This window comes from Cavia porcellus, unplaced genomic scaffold, assembly GCF_034190915.1.
Source record: "Cavia porcellus strain 051 isolate PalLab524CR breed Dunkin Hartley unplaced genomic scaffold, mCavPor4.1 scaffold_25, whole genome shotgun sequence".
NCBI lineage: Eukaryota > Metazoa > Chordata > Mammalia > Rodentia > Caviidae > Cavia > Cavia porcellus.
In genome coordinates this window covers 54,888,888-54,910,621 of record NW_026947508.1, presented here as the reverse complement: position 1 = coordinate 54,910,621, position 21,734 = coordinate 54,888,888, and the positions used below count along the sequence as shown (strand labels likewise).

Here is a 21,734-nt window from a genome sequence, read left to right as displayed (position 1 = left end):
TTCTCATCCTCACTATGTCTATATCCTGTGAATTTAATTTATTATTGTTTCATTTCTTCTGAATCAGGTTAACAATTTTCACTCCTTCAGTTTTCTTGCTTTCATGATTGATACACTGTTTGACTTTCAATGTGACTACATTGCAATAATTTTGTTGTTAAATTGAAAATATTGAACATAAAATGTTTGAATACACCAAACATCATAGCTTAGGAACACAGTACACGGTAGAATATCATTGGTTAACCAGAAATTGTAACTCAATGCCATTTGACAGTATTGTGAGAGGGTATCATACCAGATAACCCTGGACCAGGGAAAGATCATACTTCAATATTTAAGTACAGTTTCTTTTTTATTTAAAGAGAAAAAAGCAAAAGAGTAAAAGGGTACAAGTAATACAGAATTTCAAAAAATAAACAGTAAGAAATAACTAGTTAACAGATTACATATTGTCATCTTAGAAATAGTTCTTCAAGTTACAAAATTAAAGCATACAAAATGGACATTCAAACAATGAGAATGCAAACAGTTGGGTTCAATGATCCAACAAAAACTAAGTAATATGGTTTTCTATCTTACACACTTAAATATACATGCAGTTATATCATTTGGAGCACTTTCTTTTCCTCTCTTTTTTACAATAACAATTACACATTTTGGATTTTATTAATCCCACAGTTCTTATTACTATTTTTAAGAGAATAAAACCAAATGTGACAAAACAAAACAGAGTCAGTCAAAACAAAAGGATGGACATAGTACATGATGTGAAAACAGAATACCAGGTGATCAACAATGGTTACCATAATGCCTCTTGCTATCTTAAAAAGAGTTGCCTATATCATCAGGTATAATAAAATTGAACAAAACAGTACAGAACAAAACCAATAAAACCTGAACATTGGGGACCTTACAGGACTTCAAAAGAAAATAATGGTGAAATCAGAATGGCCATCGTACTGAATCTTATTGGCTTCAAAGTAGTTGCCTATAACCTCAAACCTGATACTATCAAACAAAACAGAAGAGAGTAAAATCATTTGATATAGGATGGTGAGAGCAATACATGGGTTCAAATCAGGATAATAGGAAAACAAAAATGTTACTATAATATATCCTGCTATTTTTAATTTAGTTTTTCCCCTAAAAGTAATAATAAAATAATTTTAAAAGGGAAAAAAGAGATTGAGAAAAGAGGACATAACAACATAACAACACATGTCAGGAAAGAACAATTTAAGCAAAATAGTGTTTCACCACCAAATAACCCGACATAATAGTAGTTACCATAGTGTCTCTTTCCTTGAAATTTTTCAGTATAACTTTGGATATTATAGTATCGAACATATCAAGACAGTGAAAAACCATTCAAGAGAATGAAAGTATTACAGGGTATTTAGAACCAGCTAACAGAAAGTGAACAATGTTTTCTATATTATTTCTTTACCTATAAAAAATTTGTTTATACTATCATATATAATAAAATCCAATAGAATACAACATGATAAAACCAATGGAGACAGAAGAACAACAGCTTGATGGGACTTCAAAACAGGATGATATTAAATCAGCACTAGCTATTATGATGTCTTGTTTTCTTCAAAAAAGCTGTTCATACTATCATAGACAATAAAATCAAGCAACCCAGAATAAAACCATTCCAATTAATGAGTGAAAATATTATAAGGCTTCAAACCAACATAATGGGGAATCATGATTATCATATACTTTTTGTATTCTTATCATTTCTTACAATAGGGAAACTATTCGGTATTTATACATGTGACTTTGATTTATTTCACTTATGAGTATGGTCTCAAGCTGCATCCATGTATTTATAAATATCTCAATGTGATCCTTCTAGATAGCTGAGCAGTACTCCATTGTATAAAAATACCACAACTTTTTTATCCATTCCTCAGTTGATGGACACTTATGTTGTTTCCAAGATCTGGCTATCACAAATTGTGCTGCTATAAACATGGGTGTACATATATCACTGTGGTACAATGCTTTCAGTTCTTCTGGGAATATGCCTAGAACTGGAATAGCTGGCACAAATGGGACTTCCAATCCCAGCTTTTTGAGAAATCTCCAGACTGACCGCCACAGTGGTTGCACCAGTCTACACTCCCAACAGTGCAGGAGAGTTCCTTTTCCCCTACAGCCTCTCCAGGATTTATTGTTGGTAGTTTTCTTGATCCTGGCCATTCTTTCTGGAGTGAGATGGAATCTCAGTGTTGCTTTAATTTGCATTTTTCTAATGAGTAATGATGATGAAAATTTTTTCATATATTTATTCGCCATTTGTATTTCCTCATCTGGGAACTGTGCATTCATCTCAGATGCCCATTTTTGGATTGGATCTTTGAATTTTGGGGGTCTGATTTTTTAATTCTTTATATGTTTTAGACAGAAGTCCTTTGTCTGAAGGACAGTTCACTAAGATTTTTCCCAGTTTGTGGGTTTTCTTTTCACTATGCTGGAGATTCCTTTTGACATGCAGAAACTTTTTAATAAGATGTGATCCCAGTTATTGATTCTGGGAAGTATTTCCCGTGCAGTTTGATTCCTGTTCAGGAATTCTCTACCTACTCCTATGTCTTTCAAAGTTTATACCCAATTTATCTTCTAACAGTTTTAGTGTTTCTGTTTTAATATTCAGATCTTTGATCCATTTAGATTTTAGTTTAGTACATGGTTATAGGCCTGGGTCTAGTTTTAGTTTTCAGCATATAGAGAGCCAGTTTTCCTAGCACCATTTATTAAAAAGGCTGTTGTGCTTCCAGTGAACCCATTTGACCCCTTTATCAAAGATAAGGTGGTTTAGTGTGCTGGTAGTCATGGTTGTATCTTCTAATCTATTCCATTGATCTTCAACTCTGTTTTGGTTCCAGTACTATGTTGATTTTACTACAACTGCTTTGTAGTATAACTTTAAGTCAGGGATTATGATGCCTCCAGCTTTGCCTTTGCTGCTTAGAACTGTCTTTGCTATTCTGGGTCTCTTCTCACTCCAGATGAATTTTAGGAGTGATTTCTTGAGATCTAGGAGGTATGTTGATGGTATTTTCATTGGAATTGCATTGAATCTGTTTAACAGTTTTGGGAGAATGGCCATTTTCACAATATTTATTCTTCCTATCCATGAGCAAGGGATGGCTTTCCATTTTCTGAGATCGTGTTCAATTTCTTTTTTCAGTGTATAATTTTCCCTGTATAGATCTTTCACTTCTTTTGTGAGAGTAATTTCTAAATATTTCATTTTTTGGTTGCTAGTGTGAAAGGTGTGGCTTCTCATTTCTCTCAGTGCAATTTTCTTGTTAGTGTATAGGAATACTATTGATTTTTGAGTATTGATTTTGTATCCAGCTACATTGCCGCACTTATTTATTATATCTAAAAGTCTTTCAAAGGAGTTTTGGGAGTCTTCTATGTAGAGTATCATGTCTTCTGTAAACAACGATAATTTAACTTCTTCTTTCCCTATCTTTACCCCTTTTATTTCTCTCTCTTGTCTAATTGCTCTGACTAGAATTTCCAGTGCTACTGGAGTGATGATAGGGGACATCCTTGTCTTGTGCCTGATTGTAAAGTAAAGGCCTTCAATTTTTGTCCATTTAGTATGATACTGGCTGTTAGTTTGTCATAGATGGCCTTTATTATATTGACCATCTATTCCAATTTTCTGTATTAAGTACAGTTTCTATTAAATGTGTTGCTTTTGCACACCCATTATGAAAAAAATTCATAAATTGGGCCATGGCAGATAGGGGCCATCTGCATAAATTTTCTACTAAGTAGTATTTGAAATTCATAATATATATTTTTACTTATAGTCCTTAAGTTAATGTTTAGTTTAAAATAATCATAATTTATTTTTATGATTTTTTCCTTATGCCAAACTTATTTGAATTGTCTTTTTTATTTTGGTTTAGATATCAATTTATGTTATTGTATTGTGGTTGGGAATCACAATATGTGGTATCACTTCTTTAAGATTTGTTAAATTTACTTTGTAGTTTTATTTTGGTGATGTGCTGTAAAAGTATATCTTGTAAATGTCCCATATAGTCTTACAAAGAGTATAGTCTTACAAAGAATATATGACCTCTAATTATTGAACAAAGGATTCAAAATAAGCCCTCCAAGTTTATTTATGTTGTTCAGATCTCTATTTTCTCTTACAAAACTCTCTTTGAGTTGATGGAACTTTTAGGAATATCATGTTACTATAACACTTCTGAGGCTGTATTTATAGGTACATATGAACATAGGTACATATCATTTACTATTTACTATAACTCATTGTTATCATACAGAGTCATTCTCCTTGTCATGGCAATGTTTGTTAATTATCTTAAAATGTTTTCTATTCAATGTTTGCCTTTACTCTTATACTTTCCTCCATGTTATGTGAGTTTCTGGTGAAAATCAGCAAGATGGATTTTATGTCCAAATTTGGAATCTATTTCTAAATACATATAATTTAATCTGCTCACTCTTATTATTTACATGCTTCATTTGTTAGCTTACTTTTCTACTTGCCACCAAGAATTGTGAAGGGTATAAGATTTCTCATTTACTTCAAGCCTATTATTTGTAGTTTCATAAATGCTAGCAGAAGATCTGCAACTTCTCAGCTAGAGACAAAGGACGATACTGCTCCCAACTACAGTAGTTACTGAAATATCAACATTTGCACTAATACCCACCGAATTCAACAGACAATCAAAAAGAGGTCTAAGTGAGATCAAGTAGTTGTACAGTACACTACAAAAGAGTGTGATTTTTGAAGCTGAGTAGCCCTCTCCTATAACACAGTCCACTATCTGAGCAGGTACCATCAAGCTGTCTTTGTGATGCCTTGTGGAAGTTAGGAAACAGGAGTTCTTATTTGTTTTGTTTGTGGAAATTCATGCTGTGATTAACTGTTTTCTCCACTGGGGTAAGGGAAATATTAGCTCATCTGAAGTGTGGATTTATCTAAGGAAACCATTGTTGGGTAAATGCTGATGTCTTTCTAGGAAGGATTAAGATTTACTTTTTTCCAGATATGTCTGGGTATAAATAGCAATAAAGATAATTCTTTGGCTTGGAGATTTCAACAAGTAAATATATATTCAAATGGAAATTTGGGTTTGTACATACATACCTACACTAAATGAAAGTCTGAGATTTTCAGTTTTCATGTCAGATGTTGTTTTTTATTGACCTAACCCAGATCTCCAGTAAAAATCAGCTTTCTTTCTTCTTGTTGTATTTGTAGCTATTCTCCTAATGTATTTCTTATTATAGAAGACTTGTAGACATTAATAGAAAAATATTTAATAATAAAATGGTTTTTGGCAGAGTTCTCCATCTCTTCTCACCTTTCAAAAGAACAACATGTGTCACAAAATGGGCACAGAAAGCCAGTTTCCCAAGAAAAATAAGCAGGAATTAAAGTTCATTCATTTTGACTTTTGTCTTACTTTTCAATTTAGACTAGATGCAATACACCTAGTCTAAAGAGAAGGCAAAGACAAAGGTATCAAATGACTGAAGAGGAGCAGAAAATGTGGCACTGGGATACTCACCTATCAAAAGCCATAGAATGAGCAAGATCATCTTAGCCACTCACTTCTATGCCTGCTTTAAATAAATTGCTTAGTTAGACCATGAGATTTCAGCCTACTAAACAATGGAATCATCTGAAGATATTCTTTAAAATTGTTAGGGGGCTTCTGGTAAAGATGACAGATAAAGAGCAGAATACAGAGGTTTCCTGAGACAGACAATTCAGACAATACTGAAGAACGTTCTAGAGAGAGAGAAAAGTACCAGGATTCCAGGAACAGTGGAAGAGAAGCCTCAACAAATGGAGCAGAAATTGGAATGAAAAAAAGCAGACAACTAATGGCAGAAAAAGAGCACAACAGAAATGAGGCAGAGAAGGCTGGATATATTTTCTAGTATACATGGCCTTGATACACTAACCAAAAAAAGAAACATAGGCAGAGTAGATCAGGAGATAGGGCCCACTGAGATGCTCTGAAACATAAGTAGAAAACCTAGATGATCTTGGGTATGGAATAAATCTTTGAGATACAAAGCTGAACAAATAATTAAAAAGTGAATTTCATTTAAATTAAAAACTTTTTATCTATGGCAAATATACTTAAGAGAATGAAAAGACAATCTACAGACTGAGAAAATTTTAACATTCCCAGAAAACCTGAACAGATATCTTATAGAAAATAAACATGTCAAAAAGTTCAACATCATATGTAATTAAGGAATAGCAAACTAAAACAATTAGGCACTACTATACAGTAATTAAAATAGCAAAAACAAAAAATAAATTCTGGGAGGATGTGGTACAATAGAAAGACTCATTCAATGTTGGTGTAAATATAAAATGATAGAAACTGGCGATTTTATACAAAACTAAACATAGTGTTACATAAAATTCAGAAATTTTTATCTGTAGTATTCTCCCAAATGAGTTGAAAACTAACATCCAACAAGTCTTCATATACACATTAGTGGTAATAATTACCATAGTTTGGAAGGAACTGACTTGTTTTCCAGTAAGAAAATGGTTACATAAACCATAGAGTTGAATACTCTTCATCACTGAACAGGGAGCATTTTGTTGTGAAACGCTGACAGTGCAGGAAACTGAACATGTATGGGCACAAAGAGCATATAGGGATTCTCTGTAGTGTAGGGACTCTCAGTTTTGCTGCAAACCATCAATGGTGCTAAAGAAAAATTATTTTTAAATGTCTTAAAGTAATGTTCATATAGGCATTTATGTTCATAATTCTTCAAAGGCAACTGAAAAACAATGCTCCACTTTGCTCAAATAATACTTACTTTCAGACCTGATCAAGAATGTTATAAAGTTCTAAATTCAAATGGTGCAATGTTCATAGTGGGCCATAATTTTTCAGAGATTTAGTGTAGTTCAAAAATAGCAAAACCAGCAGAACTGACACAGAAGCTATATGTCTTTTGTACATTGTAGTGATCAATGTGAAGATAATCATAAGTGTTAAAACTTTGTTAAATAATATCCTATGGTATCTTTGAAACTCTTTACATAAGGTATATTTATTGCCTCATAAAATATCTGAGATCAAGTATAGTATTTTAAAGGAAGCTGGAGCATTATCTAATTCTTACATTGTAGTTTAGTAAACTAGATCTAAGGAAGTAAACAATGCATTGAACATGGCACAATAACTTTAGTCCAGCTATGAAAACACAATTTGACTCCTCGACCAATATATTTTGCTGTAATTCCAGATGATGGCATCCCATTCTGGAAAATGAAACCAGACATTTACACAGCATGCTAATCTAAAGCATACAAGGGAACTCCTACTAGTAACAATACAAAAATACAAACAAGATAGTTTGTTTTATTTAGATTATATCTCATATGAAACTTTGCATCAAATATGAATGTTGTGAAATATTTAATCGAAAGGACAGCAGGTACCAGTTAAACTTTTATCACTATATGGTCTTCTATGCAATTTTAAACTGCTAATTTGGTCCCAAATAACTTTTTGGTTTTAGCAGTGGTGGGGAAGTTGAATATAGGGCCTATACTGAAGCTGTATCCCCAGTCCTTGGTTTCCTTTTCTAATGTGTACAAAAAATGTTGTACACTGACTAATAACACAGTAAGTTAAACATTTGCAACAAATTTTCTTCCAACTATTAAATTTCAGTTTTAAAATGAAAATAATAAACAAATTTTATAAACTCTAAAATCTATTGATTTTAATGTACTACTAACATCAATTGTTAATAATATTAAGCAATAAGAGAAAAGTTACCTTTTATATAATCTTTATAATATGTAGAGTTGTAAGGCAAAGCAAAATTTGAGAGATCTGTTTTTACTTTGTCAAAAATATGGTCTTGATAGCTGTCATTTTCACATGGAAATTTGTACTTCTCATAATCATGAAATGTATGCCTTTCATTATTAAGGACAAGAATAAAAGTAGAGTTGAAACAACTAATACCTAAAACGTCCCATTTTATTAAAAACAAATACAGTAAATATTTAATAATATATGGTTTATGTTAATTTAATATTTGTTTTAACATACTATTTTATATATACATTATTATAACAATAGAATTATGCAGAAAGTAGCATATGGTATTTAGATTTCAATTATAAACAATAATTACTGTTCTATAGGCATAACTTTAATTATAGCTATAATGAATTAATTATAAATTAAGCAATATATTTAATAATACCTAATATTTGTTCAAGAAATATATGGTGCATTCATAACATTCATAGATTATATTTAACCAAAAGGGTTCTATTTTATCATTCATGATTTTTTAGAGAAAGTTAAAGTTGAGGAATTTCTATAGGTATCTTCAAATCAAAATGGCCAAACCACTGTGCAATCATAACCACAAACTTTCTCTGACTTCCCTATCATATATAACAGTCAAAGTAAAGACATGTGATAAGATATATTAAATAATTAAATTAGAAGGCAAAAATGCCTTTCATTTCCTTAGGTATAAAGTATTAAATATGAACCTCCATCTGTTGACTAGAAATTTATCTCCGTTTACCTCCTGCCAAAATTCTACTGGCAAAAATATATTTGCTTCTACATACCTGAGTGAATGGGCCCAGAGTGTATGCTGTAAAGTACTAGAAGAGGCCTAACTTGATTGGAACAAAGAATTGATACAGAAACTACAAAATAGTAACTTCATTTCACTGTAGACTCACATTTGATACCATATAGTCAGAACACATAAAATCTTAAAGTTGCAAAATCAAAAGTGTCACATGATAATTAGTATTACAAATTGACAGAACTAAACATACTCTTATTTTGGAAATAAGAAAATTCTACCAATTACAGAGTGAGCCATCATACTCCATCAGTTTAACATACATTAAATTCTATGTGGGAAGTGATCAGTATGGGAGCACTTTCAGCATCTACATAATCATTTATATAGCTATTTAGGATTCATAGCAAACTAACATAAACTCAAAAGAATATCTTTGAAGAAAACTCATATAAAATATATTAGAGTTTTTCAACAACAAATAATTTCTTAATTCAAAAAAATTAAGTTATATATTAGTCAAAACTACAAATTTAACACTTTATGTGATTTTATAATTTATAAATAGTTAAATATTATCAGTATTAAACACAAACTTAAATACAGCTTACATAAATTAATTTTATAGTCATGTTTTTTAAAATCATGAAGTTTTATTTTAAAAGACTGATAATTTTTGTATATCTCAGTTTTAATAAACATTGCAAGTGAATTACAAACATCTTACCTTAGCTGGCAATCTGCATTAGCTAATTCAACTTTGTAAGGCACAAAGTCTCCTGGTTCTTCAAGTTCCTCTTCATAAGTCTTTTAAATGCATTTTATACATTGTTAGTATATCCAATAATTTTATCATACATTAAACAAGTAAAAGTAGGTGATATTTATAGTACTTTGTTCCTACAGCATGACTGCTGTAGCTATATCCCCAAAAGCATGATTACCCTTTGTGACAATGATTACACAAAGAATCAAGAATAGCAAATGATGTTTTATTGTGTTTCAAGTAGATCAGTGACCAAGAGGTTCTTAGTTCTCTGAAAGGCATGTCAAGATTATTCCACGCATCAACAATTTAATGAATAGGTCATGGTGCATCTCTGTATGTCTTTGGCTGTGAATATTTGTTCAATACCTCAGAATTGTACAAGGAAAACATAAAAATGTTTCTAAGCATAAAAGAAGCAGGACAATATGCTGACCTAAGGAAGAGAGCAGTAATTTATTGACATAGTTTCTTTGTTTGCCTCATTTTCTGTGGCAATCATAGTAAAAAAAAAAATGTGCCACTCAAACAGTGGTACTTTCAGCTGCTGGAGGACTAGAAAAGTCAGACACATAGTAATTTTGTCAAATCCTAGGCAGTGGTGGCAAATCTATGGCACAGGTGCCATATCGGACTGCTTGCTGTCATTGAAAGCTTTAAGAGATTCACTGTCACTAACCCTAAAGCTATAGCTCTGACTGCCTCTGGCTTCAGGTAACTGTAGTGATGTATTCTAGGGGTTTGGGCACAACTTGTAACAAATTCCTTAAATCTTAAGTACAATTTGTTCCTTTAAATAGAAAATAATATTAAATAACATGCAGTAAAACATATTTGAACTTAAATATTATTAAATAGATGCTATGTAACAAAATTGTTCTGTTTGGTAAAGTTCTCTGATAACATAAAGAACTAAACTAACCAAACATCAAAGTATATTCTATAAATCAACATAGTGAAATATATTCTCACCTCTCATATTGCATAGTTCCAAAAACAGTACAATACAAATTTAGACCACAAAATCACTATTTTAAAAGGTATACTGTCATATTTTTATCACCATATTTAAATTCAAACACATTAATTTTCATTTAAATAGTTGGGTTGTGGAAGAAATCTTGACAATAACATTTATGTGAAATTGTATATTGTTGATTTTATCTTAGTTAAGATATATAAATAGTCATTATGCACTTACATCATCCAATTCTATTATCTTTATAGATGGTTCAGGTCTCTCTGTGTTTAATTCTTCTACTGGCATAAACAATGCTGGGTATTGTGCTTTGGTCCCCTGGACTGGAAAATAAGATTAAAAAGTAATACCATCAGAGGCCAAATCTTACCTGATTATTCTCTTGAAATAATATTTTCAGTATTATCCATATATGAAAGTACTGTCAATTTTCTCAGATTAAATTAAATGCACATTTTCTTGACATCCAATGTTTAAATAAAACTTTTAAAATTAAAGGCAAATTGGGCCAGGTATTTAGCTCAGTGGTGTAAGCACGTGCCTGGCAAATGTGAGGTTGTGAGTTCAATCCCCAGTACCAAAAATTAATTAATTAATTAATTAATTAGTTAAAGGTAGATTAAATCTCAAGAATGGAAAGGCAGTGTGCATGATTTTGATTTGGATATATAGGGTTACATACTCAGCTTGAGAATGACACCTTAAAGAATACGAAAGCCATGTTCTAATTAATAATTTTAAATAATACATTTTAAAAGATCTAATCAAGGCTGAACTAACCATCATCATCTTCATCATTTCCATTCTGAAGGCACCATGCCTCACTACTAGCTTCACATGGATGCATGAATGTATCTGGTAGCAGGCTAAGAGCTTGTTCCTGTGGAGTTCTGTAAAACAATAAAGATATGATTAAAACATTATAACACATTATTTAAATCTTTTGAAGACAATCTTGATTTATCTGTCATATAAGTTAGTATACAAAATTAATGATGAAACCATAACTATACATTTCATTCCCAGGAGAAAACAGTGATTGTGTAACAAAACATTAAGTATTTAAAAACTTTATAAATCAACTGGGCATCATACAAGATTTTAAATTGCATATCCTACTGTTTTTTGTTCAAGATGAAAATCAAATTTATGATAGAAGTTAATATTCTCTCAGAAGCTACCTAGAGTCCCTGAGACACAATATGCTGTTTCAAAAGCTAATTTACAAGCATTCATTTTATCCTACAACCTCTGCATTATCTTGATAAATTTGAGGGGAACATGAAAATGTATTTAAACTTGCATCAAAGCAGTTGGGTAACAAATAGGCTACCATGATATGACTGTAAGGTGTCCTAGCTGTGACTTCTACTACATAACTAACAGTGAGAATTAATACGACCCACTTCAGATGGAACTCAGTGGAGCCCAGGGATTCTCAGAGTGCAAAGTGTATGTTTGGTTATCAATGACATTCCAATATTACTCAGGAAAGAAGTCATATTTAATCATATTTAATATAAATAGCTGAACTTGCAAGTAAGTGAGGCCCCATGTAGAAAAAAAAAGTTTGATTTTAATATTATTTGATATCAGTTCAAAATTTAAAATGACCTAGGATTTGTTCTAAATTTAGTATGTTAAATTTTAAAAGACTATATTAAGTAAGCACAAATATTATCTTAATTTTACAATGATTAAATTGAGACCAAAAAGAGTGACCCCACTTATTCAAAGTCATTTAGGGAGTTAACGCATGGGAGGAATTTGACAATAAGCAATCTGTTTCCTCAAGCCTATGGAGGTATTGTAACTGTGGTACTCTTCAGACAGTCTCTAGTTAGTGCATTTCCCAATATATGAAACATCTATATATATCAGATAAAGGCAGAATATTTTATAGACTTAGATTTATGCTTTGGGAAACTTAGTGAGAGTGACATCTAAGAAAATATGATGTTAAAGGTAAGTGGCACCTGGTCACAAAAAATGCTGTCTAGTTTGTCATGGGCCTCCTACTTTAATAACTCAGCATACATATTATTAACTGTGTGGTTGCTCAATATTTCTTTATGAAGTGAGAACTTCTATAATTTGGAGTGAAGTCCCTGAACCAAAGATTTGCAGAATCTATTTCTTGGAGTATTGGGGTTTAGAAGGTCCTGTAAATTATGTATTCTAAACTTAGTGTTTTGCAAAACTTGGACAACAAAAGTTCAAGTAATTTGTCTTGAACAAACAGTTTGTTAGTAAGTGACTTAGTCTAAATTACAGATATTTGGACTTGGGTACCAACATTTTTTTCTAAAAATTGTGCCACATATGAAACAGTTCTGTTTACCTTACCATACTTCTACTGATTAAAATTTAGAACATATTTGTTGGGCATTGATTAATTCAATTGGGTAAACGTGTGTTAAGTGATACTGAACCTACTCTATGAATAAGTGTTGGTCAGGATGTTTACATTAGACTGGTTGATTAAGAAAGATTTTTAAGATAATACTGAGTCACATATCTACTCTTAAAGTGCTTTTTAGAAAACTCCATCCCTCGCTCCTCCACTCGTGGTCCAGAAACCAGTATCATCTAATCAGTATCACTTAGGGGACAACCAGAAATTCAGTAACACTGAATGTCAGGCCCCATCTTCAAACCTACTAAAGAATTCATATTTTCTCACACTCTCTATACAATTGGAAAACACAATGAATGGTAAGCACCTCAGTTTTAGGGAAAACTGAGCTTCTGACTTTAAATGTACCTAAAAGGTATAAATTCCTATGGGTTTCATATGGTGCTAAAGCGGAAATGACTATAACATATACTATTTTTTTTAATTTTTGGTTTAAAATTTTATTAAGTTATTTTGAAAGCAATTTATGTAATGGTAGTCTTTGAATGAAGCACATTTGATTACTATTATCAAATTTATAAAGTTAAAGATCCAATGAACAGTAGATTCTCAATTATTTATGTTAATATAGCAGCATAATTCATAACAGCAAAATCTTGGATGTATTCTATATGTCTACCTACAGATAAATGAATAAAGAAAATGTAGTTTTGTATATAGGGGGCAACCACTCTGCTTGAAAAAAGGATAAATTTGAGTCTTCCTTAGGAAAACAGATGCACTGTGAAATTATAATGATGTGTTTAATAAATCAGATACACAAACTTAAACTATATGAGAAACTGTGTATAAATAAAACAAAGAGCAAAATGAGAATTAGATAACAGGAAACCGAGATAGACTTTACAATAGGAAAGTGACCAGAAGATCAAAAAAAGAGAGGAGACATAAAAAGGATTAAGATGTGTTATGTATATGTAAGAACCCTTACAATGAATTATAATCATGAAAACATGTACTAATAAAAATAAAAATTGAAAAAGTTTAGGGTAATGTAAAAACTGACAGTATTACCTTTTCAAAGTAATCTCTTATTTATTACAGTTTACTATTATTCTTTGTTATAGATTAAAAACTGGTAGTCAACGTAACACCAGTGGAATTTAATCACCATAGTGCTGAACATAGAGGTTCCACTTGAGGAAAGTTGCCAGCATAAATAGAGACTTGGAGAAGGAGAACAAAGGTGTTGAGGCATTGTGAGGTCTCCTACGTGTTGTTGTTTGAGCCATTGGTTCTCCTAGAGAAACTCTGGTCCTTACGTGGAGCACTGCTTCCTGGCTCCAGAGGGGAAGATGTGTACCGATTGGTTTCCAGGATGAACTCATCACACTGACTCTCTAGCACATACCTGACTGTGCTTATTGTCAGAGGAGCTCAGGGCCTCCGTGTTGCTGAGGATCACTATTGTGCTTTTTTATGGCTGTCCTTGCCCTGGTCTTTGTATTGACTGTGACTTCTCAGCTCCAGCATAGAAACCTCATCCTATCAGTACAGCTCCTTCACCACACTGGCATAGACTTTATGGCTTCCACCACTGACCTTTGGGCCTTCCCAACATGAGTCCATAAAACAGACTGGTGTGAGTCCTTCTTGTGAGCTCTGGACATCTAGTTGGACTCATGGGAAGCATTGTCATGAGCTCTAGGTCTTCATCTGAACTCATATGGGTCACTGCTGTGGGATTCCGACCCTTGGCTAAATATTCTAGGTCTTTAGTGTTGTGGATACATTTCCTGCATTTTCTTGTGTTAACCCTGGGTGACCATCATAAAATAATATTATAAACTGCATGCCCTCATTTTAATTGTTCTCTGCACAATCCCTTACTACAACATTCTTAGATCCTTTATTTGTGCCCTTATGTAAAAAACAATTCCATTTCTCAAGACAATTATAAATTACTGAAGCATCACGTTGTTTTGGAATATAGAAGCTTCAGAGACTTAAAATTAATTTTAAATTATTTATACAAATAAAAATATAAAATTGCTACAGAAAGATATGTCATACAAGCAAAGACTAAAAAATATGTATACTCTTTATAATAATATTAAAATTTAGAAATATACCTTCTGTGTTTTTTAAGCCATAATTTTTCCATATAGGAGAGACTTTCTTCTTTAAATTCAACATTAATAGGTTCTCTCCAAATTTTCAAATTAGTTTGTACTGCACATTCTTCCAATGAGTCTAGAAAAAAATACAATGTGCATAATTAATGTAACCAAGTATAAAAATTACCCTATCTTCTCTCAACATATACAATTCATCATTATTGTGGCATATGTGCTTTGATTTTATATATAAAATAATAGGTTTATTTTTAAATAATTCTACAGTACTAAATATTATTGATTCATTAAACAATTTTACAGTTTTGTTCAAAAACATCTTTACATGAAAGGATTTCATGATTTCCAAGATTTGTTTTAAAGCTACTAATTCTTTCAAATGAGAAAGAGAAATACTGTACAAACCAATTCATGTCACAGAATACACACACAGACACACACATATGTATTGTAGTCACTGTCAATAATATTTACACATAATGAGAGTCAGAAAATAAGTAAAGCAGAATGGCACCTGAGAGAGACATCTGTCATTAATAAATTTAATCTGCAAAGTAATTAACTTCTCTATACTTAGATTATCTGAAATTCTACTAAAGTAAAAGTCACTCTCCAGACTGTTGAAAACTAATGGATGTTTCTGGGAATGAAGCACTGTAAATTCAGGATGACTAGCCACTCCATTCTCCCAGATAATGTCTGGTTCTCTGATCTGGACTATAATAAGATAAATAATGTAAGAGAAGAAAAAGAAATACAAAAGTTGAAAAATGTAGCCTTTACTTTTTAGCATCCATAAATATCCATATACTAGCAGTAAAAGTAAGCCAAAGGAGTGGAAATTACCCAACTTCTATTTGAAAGAGTAGAGAAGCAGTGAAGAAAGTAATTGAAGGAAGTTCTGAGAAATGACAACCAGACTCTATTACACTGAATAAGCAATAGTAAGAATATAAGCAAGTTATGGGGTAAAGACACCTAAGGGAAAACAAAAGATTTCTCTGCAAGAGAGTTGAAACAAAAGATAAAGGAAAGAAAGGAGAGAGAGTGGGAGTGAGGGAGGGAGCAGAGTGAAGGAGATTGGAAAGGAAAGGAAGATAAGGAAAGAAAGGAAGATAAGGAAGGAAAGGAAAGGAAAGGAAAGGAAAGGAAAGGAAAGGAAAGGAAAGGAAAGGAAAGGAAAGGAAAGGAAAGGGAGAAAAAAGAAAAGAAAAGAAAGGGAAAGGAGGGAAAGGAAAAGAAAGGAAAGGGAAGGGAAGGGAAGGCAAGGGAAGGGAGGGAAGGGAAAGGAGGGAATGGGAGGGGAGGGAAGGGAAGGCAAGGGAAAGGAGAGGGGAGGAGAGGGGAGGAGGGGAGAAGAAGCAGAAGGAAAGAAAGGAAAGGTAATGAAAGAAAAGGAAAGAAGAGGGGAGGGGAGGGAAAGGGAGGAAAAGGGATGGGAAGGGAAGGAAAAGAAGGGAAGGGAAGCAGAAAGAGAAGGAAAAAGGAGAGACAGGAACAAAACAATTGGTATTTTTTCTATCTGGATCATAAAGACTTACTTTGTTTGAAGGATAACATTCAAATGTAGAAATGTGATAGAGAGAAAAAATTAAAGCATCTGAGCTCTGATTCATTTTTTCTGCAACAACCAATGCATGGTCCCAAAAAATAAATATTGAAAATTACATGCAATAATTTTCTTGTGAATATATTTGATAACTGTACCTCCTGAAACATATATTAATAACTTTTTATAGGCAGAGAATCTTTAACAATATAATGCATTTAACAAACAACTCTTGTTTAGAATTTCTAATGGTAACCAAATCTAGAACATATAAGTTGATGCAGCACAGTTTCATGGAAAATAGCACAGGAGCTTTATAGCTTAGAGTTTCATTCCCTCCTTTGATTTATGATTAACTGAAATTCACTTATGAAAATTTGACTAAGATTTTCTATCACTCATTTTGATGGTAGCATGGATATTTTGCTTAACACATTAATCTAAAGGCTTAAGTTTGACAGTTTGCTTGAGTGTTTGAGGAAAAGCATGGAGAGCAGTATGGGTAAAATTAAACAAGACAGGGGGCTGGGAATTTAGCTCAATGGCGTAAGTGCCTGCCTTGCAAGCAGGTAGTCATGAGTTCAATCCCAGGTACTGATAAATAAATTAATTAATTTAATTAAATTAAACAAGAAAAGGAGCAGCAGCAAGCAATGATATCATACAGAAACTGACTTCAGATCCTGTAGAACTTTCTATGTCATTGAAAGTGTCTAAGTTTCATAAGGATGGAAACAAACCTTGGAGTAAAATATGAAATCAAGTTGTAAATAAATAATAAATAACCAAAAAATTTGAAATTTAAAGCACAATATTAAAGTTAAATTTCTGAAAACTAAAATAAAGTGGTGCTTAATGTAATTCATAATAGAAAGTGCAAAAACTAAATATATCTTTCCAGTGTATCAGACCAGGAAATTTTTTGAAATCTAACAAGATCAACTCTTGATGATAATGGGAAGTGATCAAATTCTTATACTCTTTAAGTAGGAGTGTAAATAAGTGCAATTATAAGTATCATCTCTATCAGTCAGGGGTCTGTCATGAAAAATACTTCAAGGAGTAATTCAAAAAGGAGCAAATGAAGGGGGAAATATAATTATGTGGTAGATTTAAAAGACTAATTGATGTTGAAGCCCTCAGAAACTGAAGATAATGGGGACAGTTGGTACAAAGTCTAAACTTGCAGAGACACACAAGAAGTTTTTAAAAACAAACAAAAATACTGAAAGCACGGAAACTCAGCTGGTAGCTGGGGTGAGTCTGCTCCCCATCCCAAGCCCGGGAGACTATGCTAAGATAATTGCTCCCAAAGCTCAAGGACCCACCCAGACAGCCACACTAGGCTGTGCTCACTATGCAGGTTTCAGGCCTGCCCAGGACATGCCAAGTGACCTTCTCTGGAACCGGGAAATTCAGCTGGTGACTGGGATGAGTCCACAGGCCATTCCGAGCAGGGAGACTGCATTAAGAACATCACTCCCAGAACTCAAGGACTCAAGGACCCGCCCAGGGCCCAGCCACACTAGGCTGTCCTCCCTCTGCAGGATTCAGGCCTGCCCAAGATACACCCAGCAACCTTTGCCCAAACTGGGAAACTCAGCTGGCAGCTGGGGTGAGTCTGCGCACCATCCCAAGCCCCAGGAAAGTAATTAAGATCATTGCTCCCAGAACTCAAGGACCCACCCAGGTCTCAGCCACACTAGACTAGCCTTAGGAGGTTTGCAACCTCAGGAGATTACACCCAGTGACCTACTTCAATTATGGGAGTTGAGAGCAGGTGAAGTGAGTTCAAGGGCATTGGTCTTTGCATGGGGAGAGATTTAGCATCATCCACAGTGGTTAGGTGCCTGTCTAGCTACCTGGAACACTGAAGGGGGTACAGGAGGGCCTGAGGGCCTGAATGGACCACACTCAGCAACCTCCATTCAGTTCCAGGAGCATAGGGCATAGGAGACAACTTCCAACACATCCTGGGAAGCCTTAGAAAAATATTTGAAACACAGAAATATAGGAAAATGACAAAATGAAAGACCAAAATGGAATCTCAAACCTCCAGCCCATCCCAAGAAAGCCTAGGAGCCATGTACATAGAAGAAAATATATGCCATATACTTGAAATACATGTAATAATAGCAACTGAAATAAAGTAGCAACTCCAGGAAGCTTTAAAGGAATTCAGACTAGAAATAATCTCCCAGGTAAAAGAAGAAATGATAAAAATAACAGACTGGCAGTATGGATTAAGAGAGAACATCCAACTATATGCTGTCTGCAAGAAACCCATCTAACACAAAAGAATAATCCCAATGAAAATATCATCCGTATACCTCATAGATCTAGAGAAATCAATCCTAAAATTCATCTGAAACCAGAAGAGACCTAGCATACAAAGCTAATTCTAAGCAGCAAAGGCAAGGCAGGAGGCATCACAATCCCTGACTTGAAATTATACAACAAAGCAACTGTAGTAAGATCAACATGGTACCGGAATCAAAACATAGCCAAAGATCAATGGAATAGATCAGAAGATACAACCACAACTACCAACACACTCAACCAATTTTTCTTTGATAAAGGGGCCAAACAGGTTCACTGGAAGAACAATAGTTTCTTTAATAAATGGTGCTAGAAAAACTGGTTCTGCACATGCCAAATTACTCTCACAAAAGAAGTGAAAGATCTATACAGGGAAAATTATAATACACTGAAAAAAGAAATTGAAGAGGATCTCAGAAAATGGAAAGACATCCTTTGCTCATGGATAGGAAGAATAAGTATCATAAAAATGGCCATTCTCCCAAAACTGTTAAACAGATTCAATGCAATCCCAATAAAAATACCATCAACCATAGATCTTGAGAAATCACTCCTAAAATTCATCTGGAGTGAGAAGAGACCCAGAATAGCAAAGATAGTTCTAAGCAAAAAATGCAAAGCAGGAGGCATCATAATCCCTGACTTGGAGTTATACTACAAAGCAACTGTAGTAAAATCAACATGGTACTGGAACCAAAACAGAGTCGAAGATCAATGGAATAGATTAGAAGATACAACCACAACTACCAACACACTCAACCACCTTATATTTGATAAAGGGGCCAAACAGTTTCACTGGAAGAACAACAGCCTCTTTAATAAATGGTGCTAGAAAAACTGGCTCTCTATATGCTGAAAACTAAAACTAGACCCATGCCTATAACCATGTACTAAACTAAAATCTAAATGGATCAAAGATCTGAATATTAAAACAGAAACACTAAAACTGTTGGAAGATAAATTAGGTAAAAGTCAAGACAGGGGTAGTTAGAGAATTCATGAACAGGAATCAAACCACACAGGAAATACTCCCCAGAATCAATAGCTGGAATCACATCTTATTAAAAAGTTTCCACATGTCAAAAGAAATCTCCAGCACAGTGAAAAGAAAAGCCACAAACTGGGAAAAAAATCTTAGTGAACTGTCCCTCAGACAAAGGACTTCTGTCAAAAACATATAAAGAATTAAAAGAAATCAGACCCCCAAAATTCAAAGATCCAATCCAAAAATGGGCATCTGAGATGAATACATAGTTCTCAGATGAAGAAATACAAATAGAAAACAAATACATGAAAAAATGTTCTTCATCATTAGTCATTAGAGAAATGCAAATTAAAACTACACTGAGATTCCATTTCACTCCTGAAAGAATGTCTAGGATCAAGAAAACTACCAGCAACATATGCTGGAGAGGCTGTGGGGAAAAGGGAACTCTCCTGCACTGTTGGTGGGAATGCAGACTGGGGCAGCCATTGTGGAGGTCAGTTTGGAGATTTCTCAAAAATCTAGGATTGGAAGTCCCATTTGTTCCAGCTATTCCAATTCTAGACACATTCCCAGAAGAACTGAAAACATCATACCACAGTGATATATGTGCACCCATGTTTATAGCACTGCAATTTTGTAATAGCCAGATCTTAGAAACAACCTAAATGTCCATCAACTGAGGAATGGATAAAAATGCTGTGGTATTTTTATACAATGGAGTACTTCTCAGCTGTAAAGAATGATCACCTTGATATATTTATAAATAAATGAACACAACTGGAGACCATACTCATAAGCTAAATAAATCAAACTCACATGTATTAATACTGTATAGTCTCCCTAATGCAAGAAATGGTAAGTGTACATAAGAGTTTATAGTAATCAGGATTCCCCATTATATTGCTCTGAAGCATTATAATGTCTGCATTCATTAGTTGGAATGGTTTTATCCTAGTTTGTTTAATTTTATTATCTGGGATAGTATAAACAGCTATTTTAAAGAAAAGAAGACATTAGAATAGCCAGAAATGATTTAGCTTCATCTTACTCTGAAGTCCTACTATGCTTTTTTCTTTTGCCTATGTTTCTATCCTGTTATATCTTATGGATATTAATATGTGTGATAGTATAAACAAATTTTCTATGGAAAATGAGATAATATAGCAGTCATTGTTCATTCTTTGCTATTTGATTCTGAAAGCCTTGTAATGCTTTCATTCTCTTGAATGATTTTATACTGTTTTGTTACACTTGATACTATCATATATGAAGCTATGCTCAACTATTTCAAAGAGACATTATGGTAGTTACTGTTAATTATGGGTTGTCTTGTGGTAAAATTCTGTGTTATTTACATTGTTCTGATCTTTATGTCCTCTTTTGTCTTAATCTCTTAAAAATAAAAAAAATATTGAAAGCAATGTCTGTGGAAGAGGTCATGTGAAAATGGTCACAGTGTAAGTAAACGATATAATCACTGTAAAACATCAGCCCGCCAAAAGGTGTTCCAATTTCACCATCCAGGGTCCTGTCAATTTCACCCTTTGACAAAAACCAGTCATTAACCAGAAACCAAGTCTCTAGAAATCAATTGCTTAGTACACAGAGCAAATGGATGTGGAAGGACAAACTGCATATAGCCAGCATGGTCTACATAGTTTTCCTCTAAACATCACTTTTCACACTACACTTCAAAAAATCTGATCAAAACATAAAGTTCTGCAGCTACTGTGTATCACAGGATTCCAACTTAGTGACACTCTTAATTGACTACTAAATTATGTTTGCCACCACTAATTCACTTCATATAAGGTAGCATGAAAAAGGACAGAAGAAATTAAAAATACTCAACATGAAAATATAGCTTGTATCATCTCCACTTTTGTAGGTAGTTTTGAAGGAACAACTGATTATCAAAGCTTCTTTCTAGCACCGTCATTCCACATTCACCTTACTGTCTTCTAGCACTTTGGCAGGTTTTCCCAAATATTCATTCTCAAAGGATATGTAACAACACAGGCCCACTCTC

The 21,734-nt window shown here is 33.3% G+C and overlaps 1 protein-coding gene across 1 annotated transcript in view; it reads right to left on the bottom strand.

Annotated features, from left to right (window-relative positions):
• The window catches only part of Zbbx (zinc finger B-box domain containing), a 128,268-nt gene that overhangs the window by 22,336 nt on the left and 84,198 nt on the right, over positions 1 to 21,734 (bottom strand). Inside the window, exons 10-14 of the mRNA XM_063235141.1 lie at positions 14,847 to 14,967; positions 11,139 to 11,248; positions 10,581 to 10,681; positions 9,341 to 9,420; positions 7,836 to 7,978 (exon numbers count right to left, since the gene is read on the bottom strand). Of these exons, the coding sequence (XP_063091211.1) occupies positions 7,836 to 7,978; positions 9,341 to 9,420; positions 10,581 to 10,681; positions 11,139 to 11,248; positions 14,847 to 14,967 (555 nt within the window). The remainder of the gene's footprint in view (positions 1 to 7,835; positions 7,979 to 9,340; positions 9,421 to 10,580; positions 10,682 to 11,138; positions 11,249 to 14,846; positions 14,968 to 21,734) is intronic.